Source organism: Ranitomeya imitator, chromosome 1, assembly GCF_032444005.1.
Source record: "Ranitomeya imitator isolate aRanImi1 chromosome 1, aRanImi1.pri, whole genome shotgun sequence".
Taxonomy (NCBI): Eukaryota; Metazoa; Chordata; class Amphibia; order Anura; family Dendrobatidae; genus Ranitomeya; species Ranitomeya imitator.
In genome coordinates, this window is record NC_091282.1 from 166,328,757 (window position 1) to 166,355,097 (window position 26,341).

The window sequence follows — 26,341 nt, forward strand, 5'->3', positions numbered from 1 at the left end:
CTAATGAAGACTGCGGTGAAAACATGTATACCGCATGCTGGGTGTTTATTGGCACACAGTAATGACTTCATCCCCCTGGTTCACAATACGTATAACAGAAAAATGTATGCCAAAAGCACAGTATAAGGCCTAGAGTCACGTTCTCACCAATGATTCTTTCCACAATTTGATACTGTTTATGAAGGTCATCTGTCAGCTCCTGCTGACAGTTATAATACTCTATATCTTCTGGAGAAGCAGCTTTCAACCTGCAAAATGTAAAGGACAAATCAGTTTAATCTTACTTCTTAGGAATCTGAAAAAATTGTTAAAGGCAATCGCAGTGAGAAGTCCAAAAGTCAATCTTACTAAAGGTACAAGTAGATTAGTGGGAGGAGGAGGCAGGAGAGACCCTCATCTCATTTTCTTGCTCACGCCGGACTGTCAATCACGCCACTGTGTGAACCAGCAAACTGTGATTAAACACACACTGTAGCATCAAATTGGTGAATAAAGGGATCACTGAGCATCTTATTCGGAGGCAGAGGACGGGCTCCTAATTTATTATAGGGGTTAATCTCCTTGACAGGTTCCCTCTAAACGTTGTTTCCGCTCAGGTCAGGAAAGATTCAGAAAACCTCTCCCCGGCTGCAATCTGTTTTTTAAAACACATTGTGTTTTTCTTCCTCTCCCTGGGTTCTGCCTGTATAGATGACACAGGCCCGAGCTCACTGACTGGCTGCAGTATTCTCAGTGTGGGGCCATCGCTACTAGCCAAGCTCTGCAGCTCTGCCTGTATAGATGACACGAGCCCGAGCTCACTGACTGGCTGCAGGATTCTCAGTGTGAGGCCATCGCTACTAGCCAAGCTCTGCAGCTCTGCCTGTATAGATGACACGGGCCCCTGAGCTCACTGACTGGCTGCAGTATTCTCAGTGTGAGGCCATCGCTACTAGCCAAGCTCTGCAGTTCTGCCTGTATAGATGAGACAGGCCCGAGCTCACCGACTGGCTGCAGTATTCTCAGTGTGAGGCCATCGCTACTAGCCAAGCTCTGCAGCTCTGCCTGTATAGATGACACGGGCCCCTGAGCTCACTGACTGGCTGCAGTATTCTCAGTGTGAGGCCATCGCTACTAGCCAAGCTCTGCAGTTCTGCCTGTATAGATGACACGGGCCCCTGAGCTCACTGACTGGCTGCAGTATTCTGAGTGTGAGGCCATCGCTACTAGCCAAGCTCTGCAGTTCTGCCTGTATAGATGACACAGGCCCGAGCTCACTGACTGGCTGCAGTATTCTCAGTGTGAGGCCATCGCTACTAGCCAAGCTCTGCAGCTCTGCCTGTATTGATGACACAGGCCCGAGCTCACCGACTGGCTGCAGTATTCTCAGTGTGAGGCCATCGCTACTAGCCAAGCTCAGCAGTTCTGCCTGTATTGATGACACAGGCCCGAGCTCACCGACTGGCTGCAGTATTCTCAGTGTGAGGCCATCGCTACTAGCCAAGCTCTGCAGTTCTGCCTGTATAGATGACACAGGCCCGAGCTCACTGACTGGCTGCAGTATTCTCAGTGTGAGGCCATCGCTACTAGCCAAGCTCTGCAGTTCTGCCTGTATAGATGACACAGGCCCGAGCTCACCGACTGGCTGCAGTATTCTCAGTGTGAGGCCATCGCTACTAGCCAAGCTCTGCAGCTCTGCCTGTATAGATGACACGGGCCCCTGAGCTCACTGACTGGCTGCAGTATTCTCAGTGTGAGGCCATCGCTACTAGCCAAGCTCTGCAGCTCTGCCTGTATAGATGACACGGGCCCCTGAGCTCACTGACTGGCTGCAGTATTCTCAGTGTTAGGCCATCGCTACTAGCCAAGCTCTGCAGTTCTGCCTGTATAGATGACACGGGCCCGAGCTCACTGACTAGCTGCAGTATTCTCAGTGTTAGGCCATCGCTACTAGCCAAGCTCTGCAGTTCTGCCTGTATAGATGACACGGGCCCCTGAGCTCACTGACTGGCTGCAGTATTCTCAGTGTTAGGCCATCGCTACTAGCCAAGCTCTGCAGCTCTGCCTGTATAGATGACACGGGCCCCTGAGCTCACTGACTGGCTGCAGGATTCTCAGTGTGAGGCCATCGCTACTAGCCAAGCTCTGCAGCTCTGCCTGTATAGATGACACGGGCCCCTGAGCTCACTGACTGGCTGCAGGATTCTCAGTGTTAGGCCATCGCTACTAGCCAAGCTCTGCAGTTCTGCCTGTATAGATGACACAGGCCCGAGCTCACTGACTGGCTGCAGGATTCTCAGTGTGAGGCCATCGCTACTAGCCAAGCTCTGCAGTTCTGCCTGTATAGATGACACGGGCCCCTGAGCTCACTGACTGGCTGCAGGATTCTCAGTGTTAGGCCATCGCTACTAGCCAAGCTCTGCAGCTCTGCCTGTATAGATGACACGGGCCCCTGAGCTCACTGACTGGCTGCAGGATTCTCAGTGTGAGGCCATCGCTACTAGCCAAGCTCTGCAGTTCTGCCTGTATAGATGACACGGGCCCCTGAGCTCACTGACTGGCTGCAGTATTCTCAGTGTGAGGCTATCGCCACTAGCCAAGCTCAGCAGTTCTGCCTGTATAGATGACACAGGCCCGAGCTCACCGACTGGCTGCAGTATTCTCAGTGTGAGGCCATTGCCACTAGTCAAGCTCTGCAGTTCTGTCCGGATAGATGACACGAGCCCGAGCTCACTGACTGGCTGCAGGATTCTCAGTGTGAGGCCATCGCTACTAGCCAAGCTCTGCAGTTCTGCCTGTATAGATGACACAGGCCCCTGAGCTCACTGACTGGCTGCAGTATTCTCAGTGTGAGGCCATCGCTACTAGCCAAGCTCTGCAGTTCTGCCTGTATAGATGACACGGGCCCCTGAGCTCACTGACTGGCTGCAGTATTCTCAGTGTGAGGCCATTGCCACTAGCCAAGCTCTGCAGTTCTGCCTGTATAGATGACACGAGCCCCTGAGCTCACTGACTGGCTGCAGTATTCTCAGTGTGAGGCCATTGCCACTAGCCAAGCTCTGCAGTTCTGCCTGTATAGATGACACGAGCCCCTGAGCTCACTGACTGGCTGCAGTATTCTCAGTGTGAGGCCATCGCTACTAGCCACGCTCTGCAGTTTTGCCTGTATAGATGACACGGGCCCCTGAGCTCACTGACTGGCTGCAGTATTCTCAGTGTGAGGCCATCGCTACTAGCCAAGCTCTGCAGTTCTGCCTGTATAGATGACACGGGCCCCTGAGCTCACTGACTGGCTGCAGAATTCTCAGTGTGAGGCCATCGCTACTAGCCAAGCTCTACAGTTCTGTCCGGATAGATGACACGAGCCCGAGCTCACTGACTGGCTGCAGTATTCTCAGTGTGAGGCCATCGCTACTAGCCAAGCTCTGCAGTTCTGCCTGTATAGATGACACGGGCCCCTGAGCTCACTGACTGGCTGCAGTATTCTCAGTGTGAGGCCATTGCCACTAGCCAAGCTCTGCAGTTCTGCCTGTATAGATGACACAGGCCCCTGAGCTCACTGACTGGCTGCAGTATTCTCAGTGTGAGGCCATCACTACTAGCCAAGCTCTGCAGTTCTGCCTGTATAGATGACACGGGCCCCTGAGCTCACTGACTGGCTGCAGTATTCTCAGTGTGAGGCCATCACTACTAGCCAAGCTCTGCAGTTCTGCCTGTATAGATGACACGGGCCCCTGAGCTCACTGACTGGCTGCAGAATTCTCAGTGTGAGGCCATCGCTACTAGCCAAGCTCTACAGTTCTGTCCGGATAGATGACACGAGCCCGAGCTCACTGACTGGCTGCAGTATTCTCAGCGTGAGGCCACTGCCACTAGCCAAGCTCAGCAGTTCTGCCTGTATAGATGACACAGGCCCGAGCTCACCGACTGGCTGCAGTATTCTCAGTGTGAGGCCATTGCCACTAGCCAAGCTCTGCAGTTCTGCCTGTATAGATGACACAGGCCCCTGAGCTCACTGACTGGCTGCAGTATTCTCAGCGTGAGGCCACTGCCACTAGCCAAGCTCTACAGTTCTGTCCGGATAGATGACACGAGCCCGAGCTCACTGACTGGCTGCAGTATTCTCAGTGTGAGGCCATCGCTACTAGCCAAGCTCTGCAGTTCTGCCTGTATAGATGACACGGGCCCCTGAGCTCACTGACTGGCTGCAGTATTCTCAGTGTGAGGCCATCGCCACTAGCCAAGCTCAGCAGTTCTGCCTGTATAGATGACACAGGCCCGAGCTCACCGACTGGCTGCAGTATTCTCAGTGTGAGGCCATTGCCACTAGCCAAGCTCTGCAGTTCTGCCTGTATAGATGACACGAGCCCCTGAGCTCACTGACTGGCTGCAGTATTCTCAGTGTGAGGCCATCACTACTAGCCAAGCTCTGCAGTTCTGCCTGTATAGATGACACGGGCCCCTGAGCTCACTGACTGGCTGCAGTATTCTCAGTGTGAGGCCATCGCCACTAGCCAAGCTCAGCAGTTCTGCCTGTATAGATGACACGAGCCCCTGAGCTCACTGACTGGCTGCAGTATTCTCAGTGTGAGGCCATCACTAGTAGCCAAGCTCTGCAGTTCTGCCTGTATAGATGACACAGGCCCGAGCTCACCGACTGGCTGCAGTATTCTCAGTGTGAGGCCATTGCCACTAGCCAAGCTCTGCAGTTCTGCCTGTATAGATGACACGAGCCCCTGAGCTCACTGACTGGCTGCAGTATTCTCAGTGTGAGGCCATCACTACTAGCCAAGCTCTGCAGTTCTGCCTGTATAGATGACACAGGCCCGAGCTCACCGACTGGCTGCAGTATTCTCAGTGTGAGGCCATCACTACTAGCCAAGCTCTGCAGTTCTGCCTGTATAGATGACACGGGCCCCTGAGCTCACTGACTGGCTGCAGTATTCTCAGTGTGAGGCCATCGCCACTAGCCAAGCTCTGCAGTTCTGCCTGTATAGATGACACAGGCCCCTGAGCTCACTGACTGGCTGCAGGATTCTCAGTGTGAGGCCATCGCCACTAGCCAAGCTCTGCAGTTCTGTCCGGATAGATGACACGAGCCCGAGCTCACTGACTGGCTGCAGTATTCTCAGTGTGAGGCCATCGCTACTAGCCAAGCTCTGCAGTTCTGCCTGTATAGATGACACGGGCCCCTGAGCTCACTGACTGGCTGCAGTATTCTCAGTGTGAGGCCATCGCTACTAGCCAAGCTCTGCAGTTCTGTCCGAATAGATGACAAACAGAACCGTTTTAAAGTGTAATCCGTTATTTTTCCCCATAAATGACTAATACAAGTGAAAATGAGAAACTTTGTAATATATACGGTACCTAATCAGTGAAATTAGCATTTTATCTTCTCCCCCCACGTTTGGTCTTTGTGCAATTTTACCCACAAATTGAGAGTCAATCTGATTTCGGTGAAGAGATATTCCTATTACTGAGATAGGAGATGACAGCTGCTGCTTATAAGGCTCTACAGAGGAAGGAGGATGAGGAAGAGGCAGACACAGACAGTCTGCTGCAGGTTCTCCTGAAATTACAACACATTTTCAAATACTCTAGTCCTACCCCATCCTCCCACGTAAAATATATACTCGCCTCCAGGGTCTGCGGTATTTCAACTATGCTGGCGCTGTCATGTGGGGGAAGGGCGAGTGTTGCAGCCAATCTGCAACCGGCAGACATAGCTCAAACATCCGCAATACAGTGCCAGTCTAGGAGAAAGCTATACGGTTTTATTAAACTACAAGGGGATGACACGTCAGAAGGGGTTGTTTAACCCCTTCATGACCCAGCCTATTTTGACCTTAAAGACCTTGCCGTTTTTTGCAATTCTGACCAGTGTCCCTTTATGAGGTAATAACTCAGGAACGCTTCAACGGATCCTAGCGGTTCTGAGATTGTTTTTTCGTGACATATTGGGCTTCATGTTAGTGGTAAATTTAGGTCAATAAATTCTGCGTTTATTTGTGATAAAAACGGAAATTTGGCGAAAATTTTGAAAATTTCGCAATTTTCACATTTTGAATTTTTATTCTGTTAAACCAGAGAGATATGTGACACAAAATAGTTAATAAATAACATTTCCCACATGTTTACTTTACATCAGCACAATTTTGGAAACAAAATTTTTTTTTGTTAGGAAGTTATAAGGGTTAAAATTTGACCAGCGATTTGTCATTTTTACAACGAAATTTACAAAACCATTTTTTTTAGGGACCACCTCACATTTGAAGTCAGTTTGAGGGGTCTATATGGCTGAAAATACCCCAAAGTGACACCATTCTAAAAACTGCACCCCTCAAGGTACTCAAAACCACATTCAAGAAGTTTATTAACCCTTCAGGTGCTTCACAGCAGCAGAAGCAACATGGAAGGAAAAAATGAACATTTAACTTTTTAGTCACAAAAATTATCTTTTAGTAACATTTTTTTTTATTTTCCCAATGGTAAAAGGAGAAACTGAACCACGAAAGTTGTTGTCCAATTTGTCCTGAGTACGCTGATACCTCATATGTGGGGGTAAACCACTGTTTGGGCGCACGGCAGGGCTTGGAAGGGAAGGAGCGCCATTTGACTTTTTGAATCAAAAATTGGCTCCACTCTTTAGCGGACACCATGTCACGTTTGGAGAGCCCCCGTGTGCCTAAAAATTGGAGCTCCCCCACAAGTGACCCCATTTTGGAAACTAGACGCCCCAAGGAACTTATCTAGATGCATAGTGAGCACTTTGAACCCCCAGGTGCTTCACAAATTGATCCGTAAAAATGAAAAAGTACTTTTTTTTCACAAAAAAATTCTTTTAGCCTCAATTTTTTCATTTTCACATGGGCAACAGGATAAAATGGATCCTAAAATGTGTTGGGCAATTTCTCCTGAGTACGCCGATACCTCATATGTGGGGGTAAACCACTGTTTGGGCACATGGTAAGGCTCGGAAGGGAAGGAGCGCCATTTGACTTTTTGAATGAAAAATTATTTCCATCGTTAGCGGACACCATGTCGCGTTTGGAGAGCTCCTGTGTGCCTAAACATTGGCGCTCCCCCACAAGTGACCCCATTTTGGAAACTAGACCCCCCAAGGAACTTATCTAGATGCATATTGAGCACTTTAAACCCCCAGGTGCTTCACAAAAGTTTATAACGCAGAGCCATGAAAATAAAAAATAATTTTTCTTTCCTCAAAAATGATTTTTTAGCCTGGAATTTCCTATTTTGCCAAGGATAATAGGAGAAATTGGACCCCAAATATTGTTGTCCAGTTTGTCCTGAGTACGCTGATACCCCATATGTGGGGGTAAACCACTGTTTGGGCGCACGGCAGGGCTCGGAAGGGATGGCACGCCATTTGGCTTTTTAAATGGAAAATTAGCTCCAATCATTAGCGGACACCATGTCACGTTTGGAGAGCCCCTGTGTGCCTAAACATTGGAGATCCCCCAGAAATGACGCCATTTTGGAAACTAGACCCCCAAAGGAACTAATCTAGATGTGTGGTGAGGACTTTGAACCCCCAAGTGCTTCACAGAAGTTTATAACGCAGAGCCACGAAAATAAAAAAAAAAAATTATTTTCTCAAAAATGATCTTTTAGCCTGCAATTTTTTATTTTCCCAAGGGTAACAGGAGAAATTTGACCCCAAAAGTTGTTGTCCAGTTTCTCCTGAGTACGCTGATACCCCATATGTGGGGGTAAACCACTGTTTGGGCACATGCCGGGGCTCGGAAGTGAAGTAGTGACATTTTGAAATGCAGAATTTGATGGAATGCTCTGTGGGCGTCACGTTGCGTTTGCAGAGCCCCTGATGTGCCTAAACGGTAGAAACCCCCCACAAGTGACCCCATTTTGGAAACTAGACCCCGAAAGGAACTTATCTAGATGTGTGGTGAGCACTTTGAACCCCCAAGTGCTTCATAGAAGTTTATAATGCAGAGCCGTTAAAATAATAAATACGTTTTCTTTCCTCAAAAATAATTATTTAGCCCAGAATTTTTTATTTTCCCAAGGGTTACAGGAGAAATTGGACACCAAAAGTTGTTGTCCAGTTTCTCCTGAGTACGCTGATACCCCATGTGTGGGGGTAAACCACTGTTTGGGCACACGTCGGGGCTCAGAAGGGAAGTAGTGACTTTTGAAATGCAGAATTTGATGGAATGGTCTGCGGGCGTCACATTGCGTTTGCAGAGCCCCTGGTGTGCCTAAACAGTAGAAACCCCCCACAAGTGACCCCATTTTAGAAACTAGACCCCCCCAAGGAACTTATCTAGATATGTGGTGAGCACTTTGAACCCCCAAGTGCTTCACAGACGTTTACAACGCAGAGCCGTGAAAATAAAAAATCATTTTTCTTTCCTCAAAAATGATGTTTTAGCAAGCATTTCTTTATTTTCACAAGGGTAACAGGAGAAATTGGACCCCAGTAATTGTTGCGCAGTTTGTCCTGAGTATGCTGGTACCCCATATGTGGGGGTAAACCACTGTTTGGGTGCACGTCGGGGCTCGGAAGTGAGGGAGCACCATTTGACTTTTTGAATACAAGATTGGCTGGAATCAATGGTGGCGCCATGTTGCGTTTGGAGACCCCCTGATGTGCCTAAACAGTGGAAACCCCTCAATTCTAACTCCAACACACCCCTAACCCTTATCCCAACTGTAGCCGTAACCCTATTCACAACCCTAACCCCAACACATCCCTAACCCTAACCACAACCCTAATTCCAACCTAACCCTAACCCTAAGGCTATGTGCCAACGTTGCGGATTCGTATGAGATTTTTCAGCACCATTTTTGAAAAATCCGCAGGTAAAAGGCACTGCATTTTACCTGCGGATTTACCACGGATTTCCAGTGTTTTTTGTCCGGATTTCACCTGCGGATTCCTATTGAGGAACAGGTGTAAAACGCTGCGGAATCCGCACAAAGAATTGACATGCTGCGGAAAATACAACGCAGCGTTTCCGCGCGGTATTTTCCGCACCATGGGCACAGCGGATTTGGTTTTCCATATGTTTACATGGTACTGTAAACCTGATGGAACTCTGCTGCAGATCCGCAGCGGCCAATCCGCACCGTGTGCACATAGCCCAATTCTAAAGGTATGTGCACACGCTGCGGAAAACGCTGCGGATCCGCAGCAGTTTCCCATGAGTTTACAGTTCAATGCAAACCTATGGGAAACAAAAATCGCTGTACACATGCTGCAGAAAAACTGCACGGAAACGCAGCGGTTTACATTCCGCAGCATGTCACTTCTTTCTGCGGATTCCGCAGCGGTTTTACAACTGCTCAAATAGAAAATCGCTGTTGTAAAACCGCATTGAAATGCGCAGAAAAAACATGGTAAATCCGCCATAAATCCGCAGCGGTTTAGCACTGCGGATTTATCAAATCCGCAGCGGAAAAATCCGCAGAGGACCAGAATACGTGTGCACATACCGAAACCCTAACCCTACCCCTAACTCTAACCCTAACCCTAGTTCTTACCCCAACCTAGGGGGGGGGGGGGGGTCATTTACTTTTTTTATTTTATTTTGATCACTGAGATATAACCTATCTCAGTGATCAAAATTCACTCTGGAACGAATCTGCCGGCCGGCAGATTCGGCGGGCGCACTGCACATGCGCCCGCCATTTTGGAAGATGGCGGCGCCCAGGAAAGAAGACGGACGGTCCCCGGGAGGCCAGGTAAGTATAAGGGGGGGGGAGATCAGGGCACGGGGGGGGGGGGGGGGCGTCGGAGCACAAGGGGGGGGGGGGGGGGATCGGAACACGGGGGGGTGGATTGGAGCAGGGAGTGGGGGATCGCTGTGCGGGCGGGTGGATCGGAGCACGGGGGGGGAATCGTTGTGCGGGGGGGGGGGGATCGCTGGGCGGGGGGGGATCGGAGTGCGGGGGGGTTTGATTGGAGCACGGGGGGTGTGATTGGAGCACGGGGGGAGCGGGCAGGAGGACGGGGGAGCGGAGCACAGGACCGAGGGGAGCAGACCACAGATCGGGGGGCTGGGGGGGCGATCGGAGGAGTGGGGTGGGTGCACATTAGTGTGTCCAGCCATGGCCGATGATATTGCAGAATCGGCCATGGCTGGATTGTAATATTTCACCATTTTTTTAGGTGAAATATTACAAATCGCTCTGATTGGCTGTTGAAAGTGAAACTGCCAATCAGTGCGATCGTAGCCACGAGGGGGTGAAGCCACCCCCCCTGGGCTAAACTACCACTCCCCCTGTCCCTGCAGATCGGGTGAAATGGGAGTTAACCCTTTCACCCGATCTGCAGGGACGCGATCTTTCCATGACGCATATGCTGCGTCATGGGTCGGAATGGCACCGACTTTCATGACGCAGCGTATGCGTCAAAGGTCGGGAAGGGGTTAAGTAGTAGTGAACCTCTTTAACCCCTGCATGGCATATGACGTATATTTACATGATATGTTATTGTCCATGACTGTTGCGGGCTCCGACGCTCAGCCCACATCTTTCCCCACAGATGATAGCAGATTTAATCATGTCATGTGCCTTTAACAACCTCAGAGTGGATAACAGCTCCACACACGGCTGTTAAAAAGTTAAGTACCGATCGTAATTGCCCTACTATGCATAGCACAGACTATCGCTGCTGCAAATCTCCTAAGGAAACTATTAAATTAGGTAAAAAGTGAGAAGAAAAGTTTTAAAATATGGGGAAAAAGAAACCTTGAAATCCTTCCACCTTTTTGCCTATTGAAAAAAAAAAAAACACATTTGGTATCGCCGAATTCAGAAATGTCTAATCTATCAAAATCTAAAAGTAAATACGATCGGTAATCAGTGTAACGAGAAAAAAAAGGAGAAACTCCAGAATTTTAAGTTTTTGACACTGCAATAAAATGTAATAAGAAGTGATCAAAACATCGTATTGTCCCCAAAATGGTATACATAAAAATGTCAGCTCGGAGCGCAAAAAAATAAGGCCTCATCTAGCCCCAGATCACGAAAAATGAAAATGCTACGGGTCTCAGCGACATGGCAACAAACGCAAAAATGGTTTGTTTTTTCATACAAATTTCACCACATAGACAAAAAGTAACCGGTACACTTTTAGTATCTGCGTACTCGTACTGACCTGGGGAATCAATTACTGCCAGGTCAGTTTTCACCATACAGTGAACATGGTAGATTAAAAAAAAAACACAAAGATTGTGGAATTGCACTTTATTTGCAATTTCACCACACTTGGAATTTTATTCCCGTTTCCATACTATGGTAAAATCAATGGTGCCATTCAAAAGTACAACTAGTCCCACAAAAAACAAGTCCTCATAAGGCTATATTGATGGGAATATAGTTATGGCTTTTATGGAGGAAAAAACACTGGACTATAGCCATGGGTTAAAGGGGTTAACCTAGAAGGTCACTATTACAGAACTTGATCATTACCATCTTTTTTTTTCCTGCTCCTTTTTCTTGTAATTGTCCAGTTTCTTCATTCCCTTCACATTTTGCTGCTTCAGTGTTTCTTCGGTTTCCCAAGTATTATGGATGTGGGACCAACCTTTCCATTTAATTAAATACTGTGTCTCTCCGGCTTCGTTTGCCTTGTCGAAATTACCATTGGGATCACCATCAGCCTCAATAGCATATATCGTTGTGGTGCCACCAGTAACTGCCAATGAGGAAATATCAAATTACTAATATTTTCCATACAGAGCACTTACTCGTAAAGGAAAAAAAGCAACATTCAGACGTGCAACAATGCATAACCACATCATCAATACCAGTATGGCACCTAATCATAGTACACACCCAATATCGTTACACTTCTAGATTAGAAGACAATTTAGATGTCCGCACAATGCTAGGTTTCTCCCACAGTGGTACAGGTTGCTAGATTGCAGTGATAATGAAAAGCTGCATATAGAATTTGTGAGAATCAATCCGACTGACCCAATCCAGTAGCTAGATCAATATTCTGCAGACTCTGGACAATAGCCCTGCGAGCCGCCTTCTATCTCCCTGCATCCGCGGCTATTCTTTTGAATCAAAAGGGGAGCCGTGGATGCCATCAGGTAAGAGACAGTTTGTAGGGTTCTCGTCAGATGGCCACAGAATACTGACCTTTTTGCTGGACCGGGGTCCTGCAAATTGATCTGCGCCATCTATCTGTTGTCCTGAAAAGGAGACATGCTCAGCCCTGGAGTTTGAGACACCTCACAAAATTATTATAGAATAAAATCACATCAAACAGTGCAATTCAGGTGGGATTGAATGCTGCATACAACCGCAGCGTTCAACCCGCAGCGTCCAGATGTTACAGCATAGTAGAGGGAATTTTATGAAATCCCGTCTCCACTATGCGTGCGAACACACACCCGGCGGCCCTGCGTTTACAGACATGCGGTGCGTCTTTTTAGAACACAGCATGTCTGTTTACCTTGCGGCGACGCAACCCTCAACCTATTGTCTCCTTCCCCATAATCCTGTAGACCGTAAGCCCGCAAGGGCAGGGTCCTTGCCCCTCTGTATCAGTCTGTAATTGTTAGTTTGCTTACTGTAAGTGAGATCTGTAATTTGTAGGTAACCCTTCTCGTGTACAGCACCATGGAATCAATGGTGCTATATAAATAAATAATAATATATCAGAACTCACCAGCACTATTCTAACTGCAAGTTGTATACACTCTCCGTTATATCTCAACATTTTGAAACCTTAACTATTGGTGCTGCGTCATGTGATCGATAGTCCACTACCGTCCTAGTAAAAGTTCTGTGTACACAGGATGTCAGTCTCTGATACCCTGTGAATTACACGATGACATGGTCACCTATCGAATCCCAGCCCTTTGTATGACTTCTGTGCAGCTGAAGGTATAAATGTCTGTCCTATACAAGAAAGCAGTGATAAAGTAGGCGAGTCCTAGAATTATTAACTACAGATCTGGGTCTCCTCTGACTCAAACTACATATCTCTACCTGTAAGTGCTGTGTGAAGGTTCATTAGTGTATCCTGCGAGAAAGATTGTCTATCTCCTGCCTCCTGCTTGTGAGAGCTGACAGGAAAAATCTATCCCAAGCATGAGGCAGGGTAAATGTAATAAAGTTGCGTTCCATCTGAAAAACAATATGCATCATAGTAAATTTAGTCTGCATTAGGCCGGGAGCACAAGATCCGGACCTAGTAGCGTTTTGGACGCAGCACATGTTCGTCCAAAGTGCTGCCGTCTATTAAACGCACAGATGTTTTCACTGAATCGTGCATATTCGCCATGTCTAATCCCACCTTGGACAACATCTGCAAGGAGTTTGTATGCTCTCCCCGTGTTTGCGTGAGTTTCCTCCGGGATCTCCGGTTTCTTCCCACATTCCAAAGACATACTGACAGGGAGTTTAGATTGTGAGCCCCATTGGGGACAGCGATGATAATGTTTGCAAAACTGTAAAGCGCTGCGTTAATTTGTTAGTGCTATATAAAAATAAAGATTATTATTTATTATGTCAAATACATTCTATTGGTGAAATTTCTCTTGCGGAGACTGGCGTCTCCACAAGAGAAACTGACATATGTGTCTCCACTGGTGATCTGCAGGCGTCTGTGGATGCATAACGGACATGGGATTTCTTGAAATCCCATCCACTATGCTGTAACAGCTGGCTGCTGCGGGTTGGACGCTGTATAAGTACGCAGCGTCAAACGCAAAGCGATTACTGATAGTGTGCACATACCTTAAGACAAACAATATGATAAGAAAAAGAAATCTATGTAATAAAAACATTGCTGGAGTGCTAAATTAAACTCAAACTGACATATGACTGGTACATCATATGCTGGCTCACTGACTTGGATGCGGCCTCGCACGCTTAGCCCGCATCTTTCTCGTCACGACTGCTGATATAATCAGCTATCACGTGCCATTAACAGTCCCGGGTGGAGTGGAGAGGAGCCTGCGACTGTTAAATCCCGCTGTCAATCTCTAATAGCGGCATTTAACACATGCAGGCAGCCATCGGTGCAACCGCAGCTGTTAATGTGCCGGACGGAAGAACGCCATTCACCCTGCCCATTGGCACTCCTGTCACATGATCGCGTGGCACCGAAGGGTTGTCATGACTGCTGGGTGTCTGCTGAAGACCCCACTGCCCGTCATTACGATCCTCCTAAGGTTCATAGGAGATTGTGATTTCCCCTATACATATCAGTGTTGATGCACTTCTAAATATAGCACAACCGATCAGACGATCACAGCTTCAAGTCCCCTAAAGAAACTATTAAGTAAAACAGAAAAAAAAATATGAAAGAATAACCCTCTACAAAAAGTTCAAATCAACCCCTTTTGCCCCATTAAAAATAAAACCATTAAAAAAGATAAAAGATACACAGATTTGGTATCACCGTGTTTGTTAATGTCAGATCTACCAAAATATAAAATAAATTAATTCGATTGGTAAACAGTGTAATAAAAAAAATCAAAATGCCAAAACTATGTATGTTTTTGGGCTGCCATAACATTGCAATAAAATGCAGTCAAAACATTATGTCTTAACCAAAATGGTATTAGTAAAAATGTCTGCTCAGGGCGGAAAAAAATAAGCCTTCACACATCCCCATATCCTGAAAATTGAATGTGTTTCGGGTCTCGGAAAAGGTGACAAGAAAAGTTGTTGATTAGTTTGTATGTTTTCTTTTAAATTTCCAAAAAATTTTTTTAGCCACTTAAACAAAAAAAAAACCCACCAAACTAAGCATGTTTTGTATCTGCGTAGTCGTACTGACCTAGAGATTTTTACCATATAGAGAAAAGTTGTAAACTTTTTTCCATTTCAAAGCACTTTGAATTTTTTCCCACCTTACCAGCGCATCACAAGAGAAAATGAATGGCGTCATTCAAAACCACAACTTGCCCAGCTAAAAAACAAGCTCTCACACAGCTGTATGGGCGGAAAAATAAAAACGTTATGGCTCGTTGAAGTAGTAGAGGAAAAAATGGAAAATGGCCACGGTGTGAAAAAGATTAACAAGTTAATAAGCATCTAAAATAGAATGAGTAATCTACCGAGACAAACACATACAACCAAAATACACAAACATGGATATGGCTTTCTATAAAAGGCAATAATTAACCTGAAACATGCTGAATATTTTACATAAACTTTACCTCCTTTTCGCCCAAGTCTTGAGTCCATTACTCTCTCAATTGTTTCAAACTCATCTTCCTCTGGTTGTGGGACGTCTTCCCCACATACTTCCAACAAGTCATCAGAGTCCGTCTTCATTTCCTCATGTTCCTTGTAGCTTACATTTACTGTGGCCTGCCGCCTAGATCCTCTCTTATCAAAGTCTTCGTCAGAGGAGTCTGCACCCATTTTCTGCTGGGCAGTAATCTTCTTACCATTTTTAGCTTTGGACCTAAAAAGAAAATCACATGATTAACAATCACAGCATACAATATAATGTGGATATCTGATATTTTACATGATTACATCAATGTATGTTGTTTCATTACTTTGTAATGTATTTTTTTTTTGCACACAATTACCCAACAATAGGATTATTATAACAACTCATAGAAGACAATGGATGCCGAGCGGACATCTACGCGATGTCTACAATGGTGGTGCATACCACCAACTCGACAAACAGAGTCTCCTAAGATGGGCAAAGTCATCACAAACAGAGTACACACTCCACAAACACCCGGACTATAGAAAGATATAATGAGAGGAAAGATTCCCTATCAGATGACACAAATTACTTAATATACAATGGTTGTCAACTGCTTCCCAGGATGTTGCCTTAAAGGATTATTCCCATGTTAGCCAACCGGGGCTCAGACGAGGACCATCCATCCATGTGCTGACCATTGATGGTGGAGTGGAGCAGCCAAGCTACAGCTTTTCTGTAACTCCCATTCAATTCTATAGGGATTAGAGAACAGAGTAGCACAGCCGCACTCATCAGCTTCCATAGTGCCTGGGATGGGAATAACTATATTGATGCCTATGATTTTACCAAACTTTATATTTGCCATAAGCTTTGATCTGTGGGTGCTGAATTAAAAAAAAAAGGGGAACATGCTTACCTGAGTACTAAGCCCCATCATCTTTAATTGGCTCAGCTTGATGTACAGACCCCCCCAATCACTAAATGTCAGCTGAGAGCTGTGCCCCTTCGTTCTGAGGACAACCAAGCCTGTGATTTATGGATTCACCTAAGGTCTCTAGACTATGAATATTCACACCACGAATTGCGCTCCCTGAGCAGAGCCAAACCGAAATTAAGAGACAGAACGCTCAACCAAGTTCTTCTGTGCCTTCTTTTGCGAGTTGAAATTTCTTGATGGAGTTTGTTAAAATAATTGGTACCCTTCAAATGGCGCTATGTATTTAGAAGGTAATTAGAGCAAAGGTAGGTTTATTAACAGATCAGGTAATCCCTATGTGTAAAATTCTCTAATAAACATATTATCCAAAGACAATTCCAGGTGCCACAAGATGACGAGAAGAAGCAAGTTACTGCATTGCTTGCAATAAACATCACAAATAGAAATCTCAGAAAAATTAGGGGAACCTATAAAGTCTGAAATGTCATAAAAAGGAAATTGACCAACACCACAGGAGATATAAACTGTACACAGCTCATCAAAACCCCTTTGTACATGATACAATGTTTTACTCTAAACAGATTTTCACTTTCTGCAAACCATTTACTAATGGGCATTATGAAAACCAGAACAACGAAACACCTATTTTAAAGAAAAACGACTGCTCCGTCCATGTGCTGATGTATTTCCATTAGATGAAAGTGAATAATACAATAGAAGATGGTTGCATTCTTAACACCAGATGTAACCAACGCCTGCACGGTAGCTCTGAAAGGGACTACATGCGCAGAAATTACATCACGTTACAAGAAGACCAACATTAGAGTCTAGCCCTTACCTGTTTTGAGATTTCTTGTTTTTTACTTTATGGCTGGGATCATAATCAGATTCGCTGTCCCTACTGCTGCTTTTCTGTCTATCCCCCCCAGTGTCGGAATCTGAACTGGAACTGGCCGATGAAGAGTCACTATCAGAACCTGAGCTGGACATCTGCCAATCTTCACTGGATATATTGAGAGGGTGGAAATGATGAGAAGTTACAACATGCATGCTCACCTCACAAACAAACCCGAAATATGGGACCATCATCCCAATCATTAGCCCCCACCCTTTATCCGGCAACGTAGCATAGGACACCACAAACTATACAATTAAATCCCATGTAGCTAAAGATTGAGTTTTTAAATTCTCCAAGCATAAAACCAGAAAATTAACTTTTCTATCATGAAGGATAGCACATAAGGGGATCACATACTATATACCATGAAGCAGAACAAGACGCACACTGCAAGAAGCGGCTAGAAATTTATCCACAGAGATGCAAGCACAATCGGGTGGTTAAGACTAGCAGAACAGAGACTGGGACAGAGAAGCTGCAATACCAAAGAAACATGTAGGCCAGAAACTTTACACTAACGCCAGGATGGAAGATCAAACCGGAAGAAAACAAATTCAACTTGCCCCTCCTATTTAAACCCAAAAAGGCGGGGAGGCTAATCCTATCAACAGGAGAACAGGCAGCATTATGCCAACCGGGAAGATCAGCACACACTTTAGAGGGAGAACGGGACAGGATAAACAAGTACTACATTTGGAGGTAGACAAACACTTTGGAAAGAGCAATGAAAATTACACCAGCACCAAGAAGCATTGAAACGACAGACAAGGCATCAGCACGTATTATTTGAGAAGCAACAGCTCATCACACAACATAAAACTTACTCTTTGGGCTTTTTCTTTTTATGATCACTTGAGGAATCCTCGTCCGAGTCATTGTCACTGCTGGATGAGTCCTGGGAGACAGAATTAATGATACTTCACAAGTGTTCTTCAATGGCAAATGCATTACAGTTGTTTCCCACTAATGACATTTTTGACCCCAAAAGCTTTAACTGTTTAAAAGTAAAGGTACCTTCACACTGAGCGACTTAACGATATCGCTAGCGATCCGTGACATTGCAGCGTGCTGGATAGCGATATCGTTGTGTTTGACACGCAGCAGCGATCTGGATCCTGCTGTGACATCGTTGGTCGGAGCAGAAAGGCCAGAACTTTATTTCGTCGCTGGCTCTCCCGCAGACATCGCTGAATCAGCGTGTGTGACGCCGATTCAGCGATGTCTTCACTGGTAACCAGGGTAAACATCGGGTTACTAAGCGCAGGGCCGCGCTTAGTAACCCAATGTTTACCCTGGTTACCATTGTAAATGTTAAAAAAAAAAAAAAAAAAAAAAAAAAAACAGTACATACTTACATTCCGGTGTCTGTCCCCTCGCCGTCAGCTTCCCGCACTGACTGTGAGCGCCGGCCGGCCGTAAAGCACAGCGGTGACGTCACCGCTCTGATTTACGGCCGGCCGGCGCTGAGACAGTGCAGGGAAGCTGAGGCCGGGGGACAGACACCGGAATGTAAGTATGTAGTGTTTGTTTTTTTTTTACATTTACAATGGTAACCAGGGTAAACATCGGGTTACTAAGCGCGGACCGGCGCTTAGTAACCTGATGTTTACCCTGGTTACCAGGGGACTTCGGCATCGTTGGTTGCTGGAGAGCTGTCTGTGTGACAGCTCTCCAGCGACCACACAGCGACGAAATAGCGACGCTGCAGCGATCGGCATCGTTGCCTATATCGCTGCAGCGTCGCTTAATGTGACGGTACCTTAACAGCTCCCGTGCGCCAGCGCTGCCTGTCTGACTTTTGCTGATAGGCTAGCGATGGTGATATCGGGACAATAGTGCACATGACCGCTGCAGACAATTACCAGCCTCAGCGGTCATGTTGATGACAAGACCACTGAGCCCAGTGATTGGCTGTATCAGTCATGTGCACTGTAGTTATGATGTCACTGCTGCAGTCTGTCAGGACAAATGCTGGGCAGAGAGCAAGCAGTGGAGGGCGGACAGTGAGTAAATCTATATTATTTAGATACTGTGAAGGCTTACCCCTTAGTGACCGAGTCAATTTTGACCTTAATGACCAAGTCAAAATGTTACTATTCTGAAGAGTGTCACTTTATGTAATAAGCCTGGAACACATCAACGTATCCCACGGATTCTGACATTGTTTCGTGACATACATGATAGTGGTAAAATTTCCTCAATATGACTTGCGTGTATTTATGAAAAAAATGGAAATTTGAAAAAAATGTTAATTAACCCTTTCAAGACCTTGCCCTTTTTTCGGTTTTGCGTTTTCGTTTCCCTCCTTCCCAGAGCCATAACCTTTTTATTTTTCCGTCAATATCGCCATGTGAGGGCTTATTTTTTGTGGGACGAGTTGTACTTTTGAACGACATGTCATGTGCTAGAAACCGGGAAAAAAATTCCAAGGGCAGTGAAACTGCAAAAAAAGTGCAATCCCACACTTGTTTTTTGTTTGGCTTTTTGCTAGGTTCAATATATGCTAAAAGTGACCTGCCATTATGATTCTCCATGTAATTACGAGCACATAGACACCAAACATGTCTAGGTTATGTTTAAAGGGATGCTGTCACCCCCAAAATGGAAGGTGAGCTAAGCCCATTCTGTAATGCTGTAGATAAGCCCCTGATGTAACCTGAAAGATGAGAAAAAGAGGTTAGATTATACTCACCCAGGGGCGGTCCAGTCCGATGGGTGTCGTGATCCGGTCCCGGGGCCTCCTATCTTCATAGGATGACGTCCTCTTCTTGTATTCACGCTGCGGCTCCGGCACAGGCTGTTGAGGGCAGAGCAAAGTACTGCAGTGCGCCGGGCCTCTCTGACCTTTCCCGGCACCTGCGCACTGCAGTAATTTGCTCTGCCCTCAACAGGGCAGACAAAGTACGCCTGCGCCGGAGAATGAAGACAAGAAGAGGACGTCATCGTAAGAAGATGGGAGGCCCCAGACCGGACCACCCGCCCAGGTGAGTATAATCTAACCTCTTTTTCACATCTTTCAGGCTACATCGGGGGCTTATCTACAGCAGGGGAGTCAAACTGCATTCCTCGAGGGCTGCAAACAGGTCATGTTTTCAGGATTTCCTTGTACTGCACAGGTGATAATTTAATCACCTACACAAATAATGAGTTGGTGATTAAATTATCACCTGTGCAGTACAAGGAAATCCTGAAAACATGACCCGTTTGCAGCCCTCGAGGAATGCAGTTTGACACCCCTGATCTACAGCATTCCAGAATGCTGTAGATAAGCCCCTGATGGCGGTGGGCTTAGCTCAACTTCCATTTTGGAGGTGAAAGGTTCCCTTTAATCAAAGTGGTAAAAAAAAAACAATGCAATTTTCCAATACACGTAGCGCCTCCATTTTTCGTGATCTTGGGTTGGGTGAGTTCTTATTTTTTGCGTGCTGAGCTGACATTTTTAATGATACCATTTTGGTGTAGATATGTTCTTTTGATCGCCCGTTATTAGATTATAATGCAATGTCGCGGCAACCAAAAAAACGTAAGCGTTTCAATTTTTATCTCGCTACGCCGTTTAGCGATCAGGTTAGGGTTGCGCTCACAGCACTCCAGCATTAACAACCATAGATGTCTCAAGGAGACCTCTGGTTGTTATGCCGATGCATCGCTGACCCCCGATCATGTGATGGGGGTCGGCGATGCGCTCATTTCCGGCCTCATGGCCGGTAGCGGTAGTTAAATGCCGCTGTCATCGTTTGACAGCGGCATTTCACTAGTTAATTGAGGCAGGTGAATCGCGATTCCACCCGCCGCTATTGTGGGCACATGTCAGCAGTTGAAAACAGCTGACATGTCCCGGCTTTGATGCGGGCTCCGGCGGTGAGCCCACATCAAAGCAGGGGATCTGACCTCCGCCGTACTAGAACGGCGGAGGTCGGTAAGGAATTAAGCGAAAATTTGGCAATTTTCAAACTTTGAATTCTTATGCCCTTAAATCACAGAGATATCACAAAAAATAGTTAATAAGTAACATCTCCCACATGTCTACCTGACATCAGCACAATTTTCAAAACAATTTTTTTGTTAGAAAGCTAGAAGTTACAAGTCGACCAGCAATTTCTACTTTTTACACCAAAATTTACAAAACCTTATTCAAGAAGTTTATTATTCACGTTTTTATGCTTTTCTGAAGGGGGTCATGCGTACCACGACGGGGGATTGTGGGGGGCCATGCGTACCACGACGGGGGATTGTGGGGGGCCATGCGTACCACGACGGGGGATTGTGGGGGCCATGTGTACCACGACGGGGGATTGTGGGGGGCCATGTGTACCACGACGGGGGATTGTGGGGGCCATGCTTACCACGACGGGGGATTGTGGGGGCCATCTTTACCACGACTGGGATTGTGGGGGCCATGCGTACCACGATGTGGATATGCTAATAAACATGAGATGGAAATTCAGGTAAAAAGCTCCGCGGCAGGGTCAATCACCGCTCTGAGTGTACAGAACTCCTGCAGTTACTGCGCCCCCGGCCCTGATGGACATTCACTTTGGCTGGGGCCGGCTGTCCGGCTACAGCCGCCGCTCTGTATGCTCAGAATGGTGACTGAACCAGCCCCAGCGCCGCCCACATGACTGAAACCGGAAAGCTGCCAAGCAGAATAAAGTTCATTTTCTCCTGACACTGTCCGGCTAAGAGCAGGCGCCAGGCAGGTTAACGCTGTTAATCCGCAGATTAATTTTATATATGCAAGTTAATAGCATTTTTTCTGGTGACAACTTCCCTTCAAGCGACAAATCTACAGGTATGACAGTTGCTTCAGCAACAACAAAACATAAAAGGTGTTTATGTAATTATTTAATTTGCACACAATAAAAATGTGTACATTTTGAAAACTATAAAAAATAAAGTTTCAACATGCCTCATCTGAGCTGTTAGAAGATGCTGGTTGCCTCTGCTGCAATTGCTGTTGCTGCTGTTGCTGCTTTCTCAACATAGCAGATCTCTGCACAGCTAAAATGCTGGGATTCGATTTCCAGAACTGTGGAAGCAACATGAAAAACACAAATATAAAATTCAAGTTCTAATAAAAATGTATCTGTTGTGTATGTGATTAATGATATACATTATTACATGGCTCCACACCATTAACTATATAATTGTCTATGGGTCACTTCCGTCTTTCTGTCTGTTCTTCTGTCTGTCACGGATATTCATTGGTCGCGGCCTCTGTATGTCATGGAATCCAAACGCCCACAGTCCGGCGGCAATATGGCCGCCCTTTCCTCCCCGCTCCATACTCCCCTCCAGTCATCCAGTCAGCCCTCACACAGGGTTAATGCCAGCGTTACCGGAGCGCGGTGTAATGCACTCCGGTTATGCAGCTATTAACCCTGTGAGACCAACTTTTTACTATTGATGCTGCGTATGCAGCATCAATAGTAAAAAGTTCTAATGTTACAAATAATAATAATAAAAAAACAAAATGTTATTCTCACCCTCCGACGTCACGCTGTCCTCGGCAGCGCAAGCGGCAGGTTCCGGTGCCAAGGATGCTATGCGAGAAGGACCTGTCATGATGCCACGGACACGTGACCGCGACGTTATCACAGGTCCTGCGCTCATACCAACCCTGGGACCGGAAGCTGCCGCATGCACCGCACACAGGCGCTAGGACTACAAGGAGCCCTCGAAAGGTGAGTATATGTTTATTTTTTTATTTTTTAACCTGTTACATACGTGGCTGGGCAATATACTACGTGGCTCTGTGCTGTATACTACGTGGCTGGGCAATATACTACGTGGCTCTGTGCTGTATATTACGTGACTGGGTAATATACTACGTGGCTGGGCAATATACTATGTAGCTGGGCAATATACTACGTGACTGGGAAATATACTACGTGGCTGGGCAATATACTACGTGGCTGGGCAATATACTACGTTGACATGCATATTCTAGAATACCCGATGCGTTAGAATCGGGCCACCATCTAGTCATTGCAATATTACCTCTGCTCCATCCATTCTCGGTGGCTTTGATTGCACAGCTTTTTTTTCTTTCGAGGTGTCAGACTCCGATTCTGATTGGCTCCCTGAGTCTGACCCACTATCAGAGTCACTGCTTCCAGACTGACTACTGCTTCCATCGCTGCTGCTCCCTGAACTGGAACCAGATCCTGAGCCAGATTCATCATCTGATCGGCTATTGATAAAGGAAAGAAAATATTCAGCGGAGATGTTTATTTAGTCAGAGACATAGCAATTTCAAAGTGAAAGTAACCACAATTTTATCACATATCTAGCATAACTATAGGGGACACCAAGTATGGCCACAGAACAAGATTATGGTCTTTAACTCTGATGTGCAGGCCCAAATCATATACAAATTATAAACGTTGGCTTGTTATTTGGATACTCAGAGCAGTGACTGAACTCCAGACGCTGCCGTTCGGCTAAGTGCGGACGACGGGCAAGTTAGTAACGCTGTTAACCTGCAGACTAAACCCATATCTGCAGGTTAACAGCGGTTGTTCTGGTGACAGGTTCCCTTTAATAGTCCCCTTAGGAGACTTGAAGCTGCAATCGTCCAATTGCCTGTGCTATACATAACAGCGCTACTATGCATAGCAGAAATCACGATCTCTTATGAATGCCGGTGTTCACAGAAGTATCATAATGACAGGCACTGGGATCTTCAGCTTACTCCCAGCTGCAATGACAACCCTATCTGCACCCTGGGGCGTCAATGGGTGGGATGACGAGCTTCTATCTGATGCATGGTAAATCCCGCCGTCGGTAACTGACAGTGGGATTTAATACGTTAACAGCCAAGGGGGAAGCACAGCTCCACCTGCAGATGCTGAAGGCCCATGATGACTGCCTATATTAGTCATCATGTGCAGGGAAAGATGTGGGCTCAGCATGCGAGCCTGCATCAAAGGCAGGGACACGACCTTTGGAGTAATATACATCAAAGGTGGTGAAGAGGTTATCCGTGACTATTATTTTTTTATTTCACTACGGGGCTATGAACTTATTCTGCCCGCTGCCAATATCTGCCAACTAAGGGCGGCCACAGATCTCTACTGCCGGCGATTCTGCGCTTTCTGCCAACATCACGTCAACAGAACAGCTGGTCCTCTTCTGCGTTGACGGGGCATAACTGCCGAATAGTGATGAGCGAGTGTGCTCGGATAAGGTGTTATCCTAGCATGCTCGAGTGCTAATAGAGTTTCTTCGGCGTGCTCTAACTATTTTGGAGTGGCCGTGTCTGCATGTCTCACGGCTGTGCGGCAGCTGCAACACATGCAGGGATTGCCTTACAGCCACGGCGACTCGAAAATAGTATTAGAGCACGCCGAAGATACTCTATTAGCACTCGAGCACCACATTAAGGCTTTTACTGAAGGAGTCTTTTCTGTACATACTCTTGGTTGGTAAAGCATACAAAGGAAAGACAGATACTTCTTACTTCTGTATATACTTTTCAGCTGCAGAAACAAACATGTAAACATACTCAAGCTCACTAGAAAGTCAATGCATGAAATCATCATAAAAAACAATTGGGACTAGATAGGAAAAAGATTTTCACAATCGGCATATATAAGCTGTTATGGGCTAAACCGTTAAATAGAAAAGAGGTTCTGGGATTTTATCCATTTAACACACAAGTACATGTGATTTTGAAAGCTTTGGACATCCTCCAACTACCGATATTAACAATACCTTAAAGGGACTGTTTCTCCCTCCAGCCGTTAGAAACTAAAAGAGCCACCTTGTGCAGCAGTAATGCCACATTCTGACAAGGTGGCTCTTTTAGTTATTGGTGCAGTCAAAGCAGAAATTTCGTAAAAATACCTGTCTTTAGTCCTAGAGGCAGGTCTTAACCCCCTTGCTGCACACGCCACACTGCCGTCACTCACGGCTTCTTCGGCGCCGGGCGCCGCCCCCTCCGTGCTGTTTTCTAATCAAATCCGGCGCCTGCGCTGTTTTGTTCTGGCTCACTGCGCCTGCCCCAGGCAGAATAAAACAGCGCAGGCGCCGGATTTGATTTGAAAACAGCACGGAGGGGGCGGTGCCCGGCGCCGAAGAAGCCTTGAGTGACGGAAGTGTGGCGTGTGCAGCAGGGGGGTTAAGACCTGCCTCCACGGCTAAAGACAGGTATTTTTGCGAAATTATAAAACACTTTATTTCTGCTTTGACTGCACCAATAACTAAAAGAGCCACCTTGTCAGAATGCAGCATTACTGCTGCACAAGGTGGCTCTTTTAGTTTCTAACGGCTGGAGGGGGTGACAGAGTCCCTTTAACAAGGATTGTCTGGGGCAGTTACATAATATACTTAGCTTACTATACTTCCATTGCCCCCACTGTTTGGAAAGCTACGGTGATATGAGACTCCATGACAGCAGCGAACAGGACCCAACTTCCTTGATGACAGCGGATGACAGTCATGTAATGAGTCCACTCCACGGAGAACATATCACCATGCAGCTTTCTAACCAAAAAGAGGTAGATGTCTAAGACAGATGGTGGGAAAAAGGTAGACCATCCATATGTGTATGAAGATATACATTATGTAACAAACTAAGAAATATCTTTGAATTTCAGCATCTTTGTCCTTAAGAGAATGCTTTTCTTTTTAATAGATCACTAGAAATGTGCAAATGTTGCAAGATTAAAAAATGAATGAAATATGGATGCCTTACATTTTTTTTTTTTTAAAGGGTTTTCCACTGCGTGGCCAGCCCCTACTTAAATACTATATTGTCACTTGTAAAAATGAAAATCCCCTATAGTCACCTCCCATACCGGCACCATTGCAGCAATGTCAGCGCTGCCAGCAATCAGCTGCCGCTAAAGCGCTGCCGCCTCCCCGCGGGAGGTTCATCCAAAGGAAGTGAAAGCGCAGAAGCTCGATAGTGGCCACAGTCTTGCTGCAGGACCCACAAGGCAGAATGTCCGTCGAGAATAGGGAGAGGGAACTGACATCGCTGCCACAGCTCCAGTACGAGAGGAGAGCGTGAGGCATTTTTATTTGATAACAGAGAACATAGGATATAGGAAGGAGTTGGACTAGTAGTAGACAACCTCCTCAATAATGCCTGCGTAACAAAGTAAATCTCACCTTGAATTTCCACTGCTATTGCTTTCGTCATCACTCTGCCCGTTCATTGTCAAACTTTCACAGATTTAAAACAAATATGTACAAATTGAAGATGAGGAGATGGATATTAATACTTCCACATTAAGCTTCTTCCTTTTAAAAAATACTAAGGAAATTTAATCTGAAAAGAAAAAAAAAGTAAAATTAAGATGTAACTGTAAACCGTAAAAGAAGCTGCAACATACAATGCAGTGCG

The 26,341-nt window shown here is 46.1% G+C and overlaps 1 protein-coding gene across 4 annotated transcripts in view; it reads right to left on the bottom strand.

Moving 5' to 3' along the window:
- CHD1 (chromodomain helicase DNA binding protein 1) overlaps nt 1-26,341 on the bottom strand; it is a 109,174-nt gene that overhangs the window by 57,631 nt on the left and 25,202 nt on the right. For 2 of the 4 annotated variants that reach the window (XM_069752169.1, XM_069752178.1), the window contains exons 2-9: nt 26,107-26,266; nt 22,990-23,182; nt 21,899-22,018; nt 17,814-17,884; nt 16,930-17,094; nt 15,147-15,397; nt 11,434-11,659; nt 148-248 (exon numbers count right to left, since the gene is read on the bottom strand). In XM_069752169.1, the coding sequence (XP_069608270.1) occupies nt 148-248; nt 11,434-11,659; nt 15,147-15,397; nt 16,930-17,094; nt 17,814-17,884; nt 21,899-22,018; nt 22,990-23,182; nt 26,107-26,153 (1,174 nt within the window). In that variant the 5' untranslated portion in view covers nt 26,154-26,266. The remainder of the gene's footprint in view (nt 1-147; nt 249-11,433; nt 11,660-15,146; nt 15,398-16,929; nt 17,095-17,813; nt 17,885-21,898; nt 22,019-22,989; nt 23,183-26,106; nt 26,267-26,341) is intronic. The other 2 variants (XM_069752186.1, XM_069752193.1) reach the window with 1 other exon arrangement.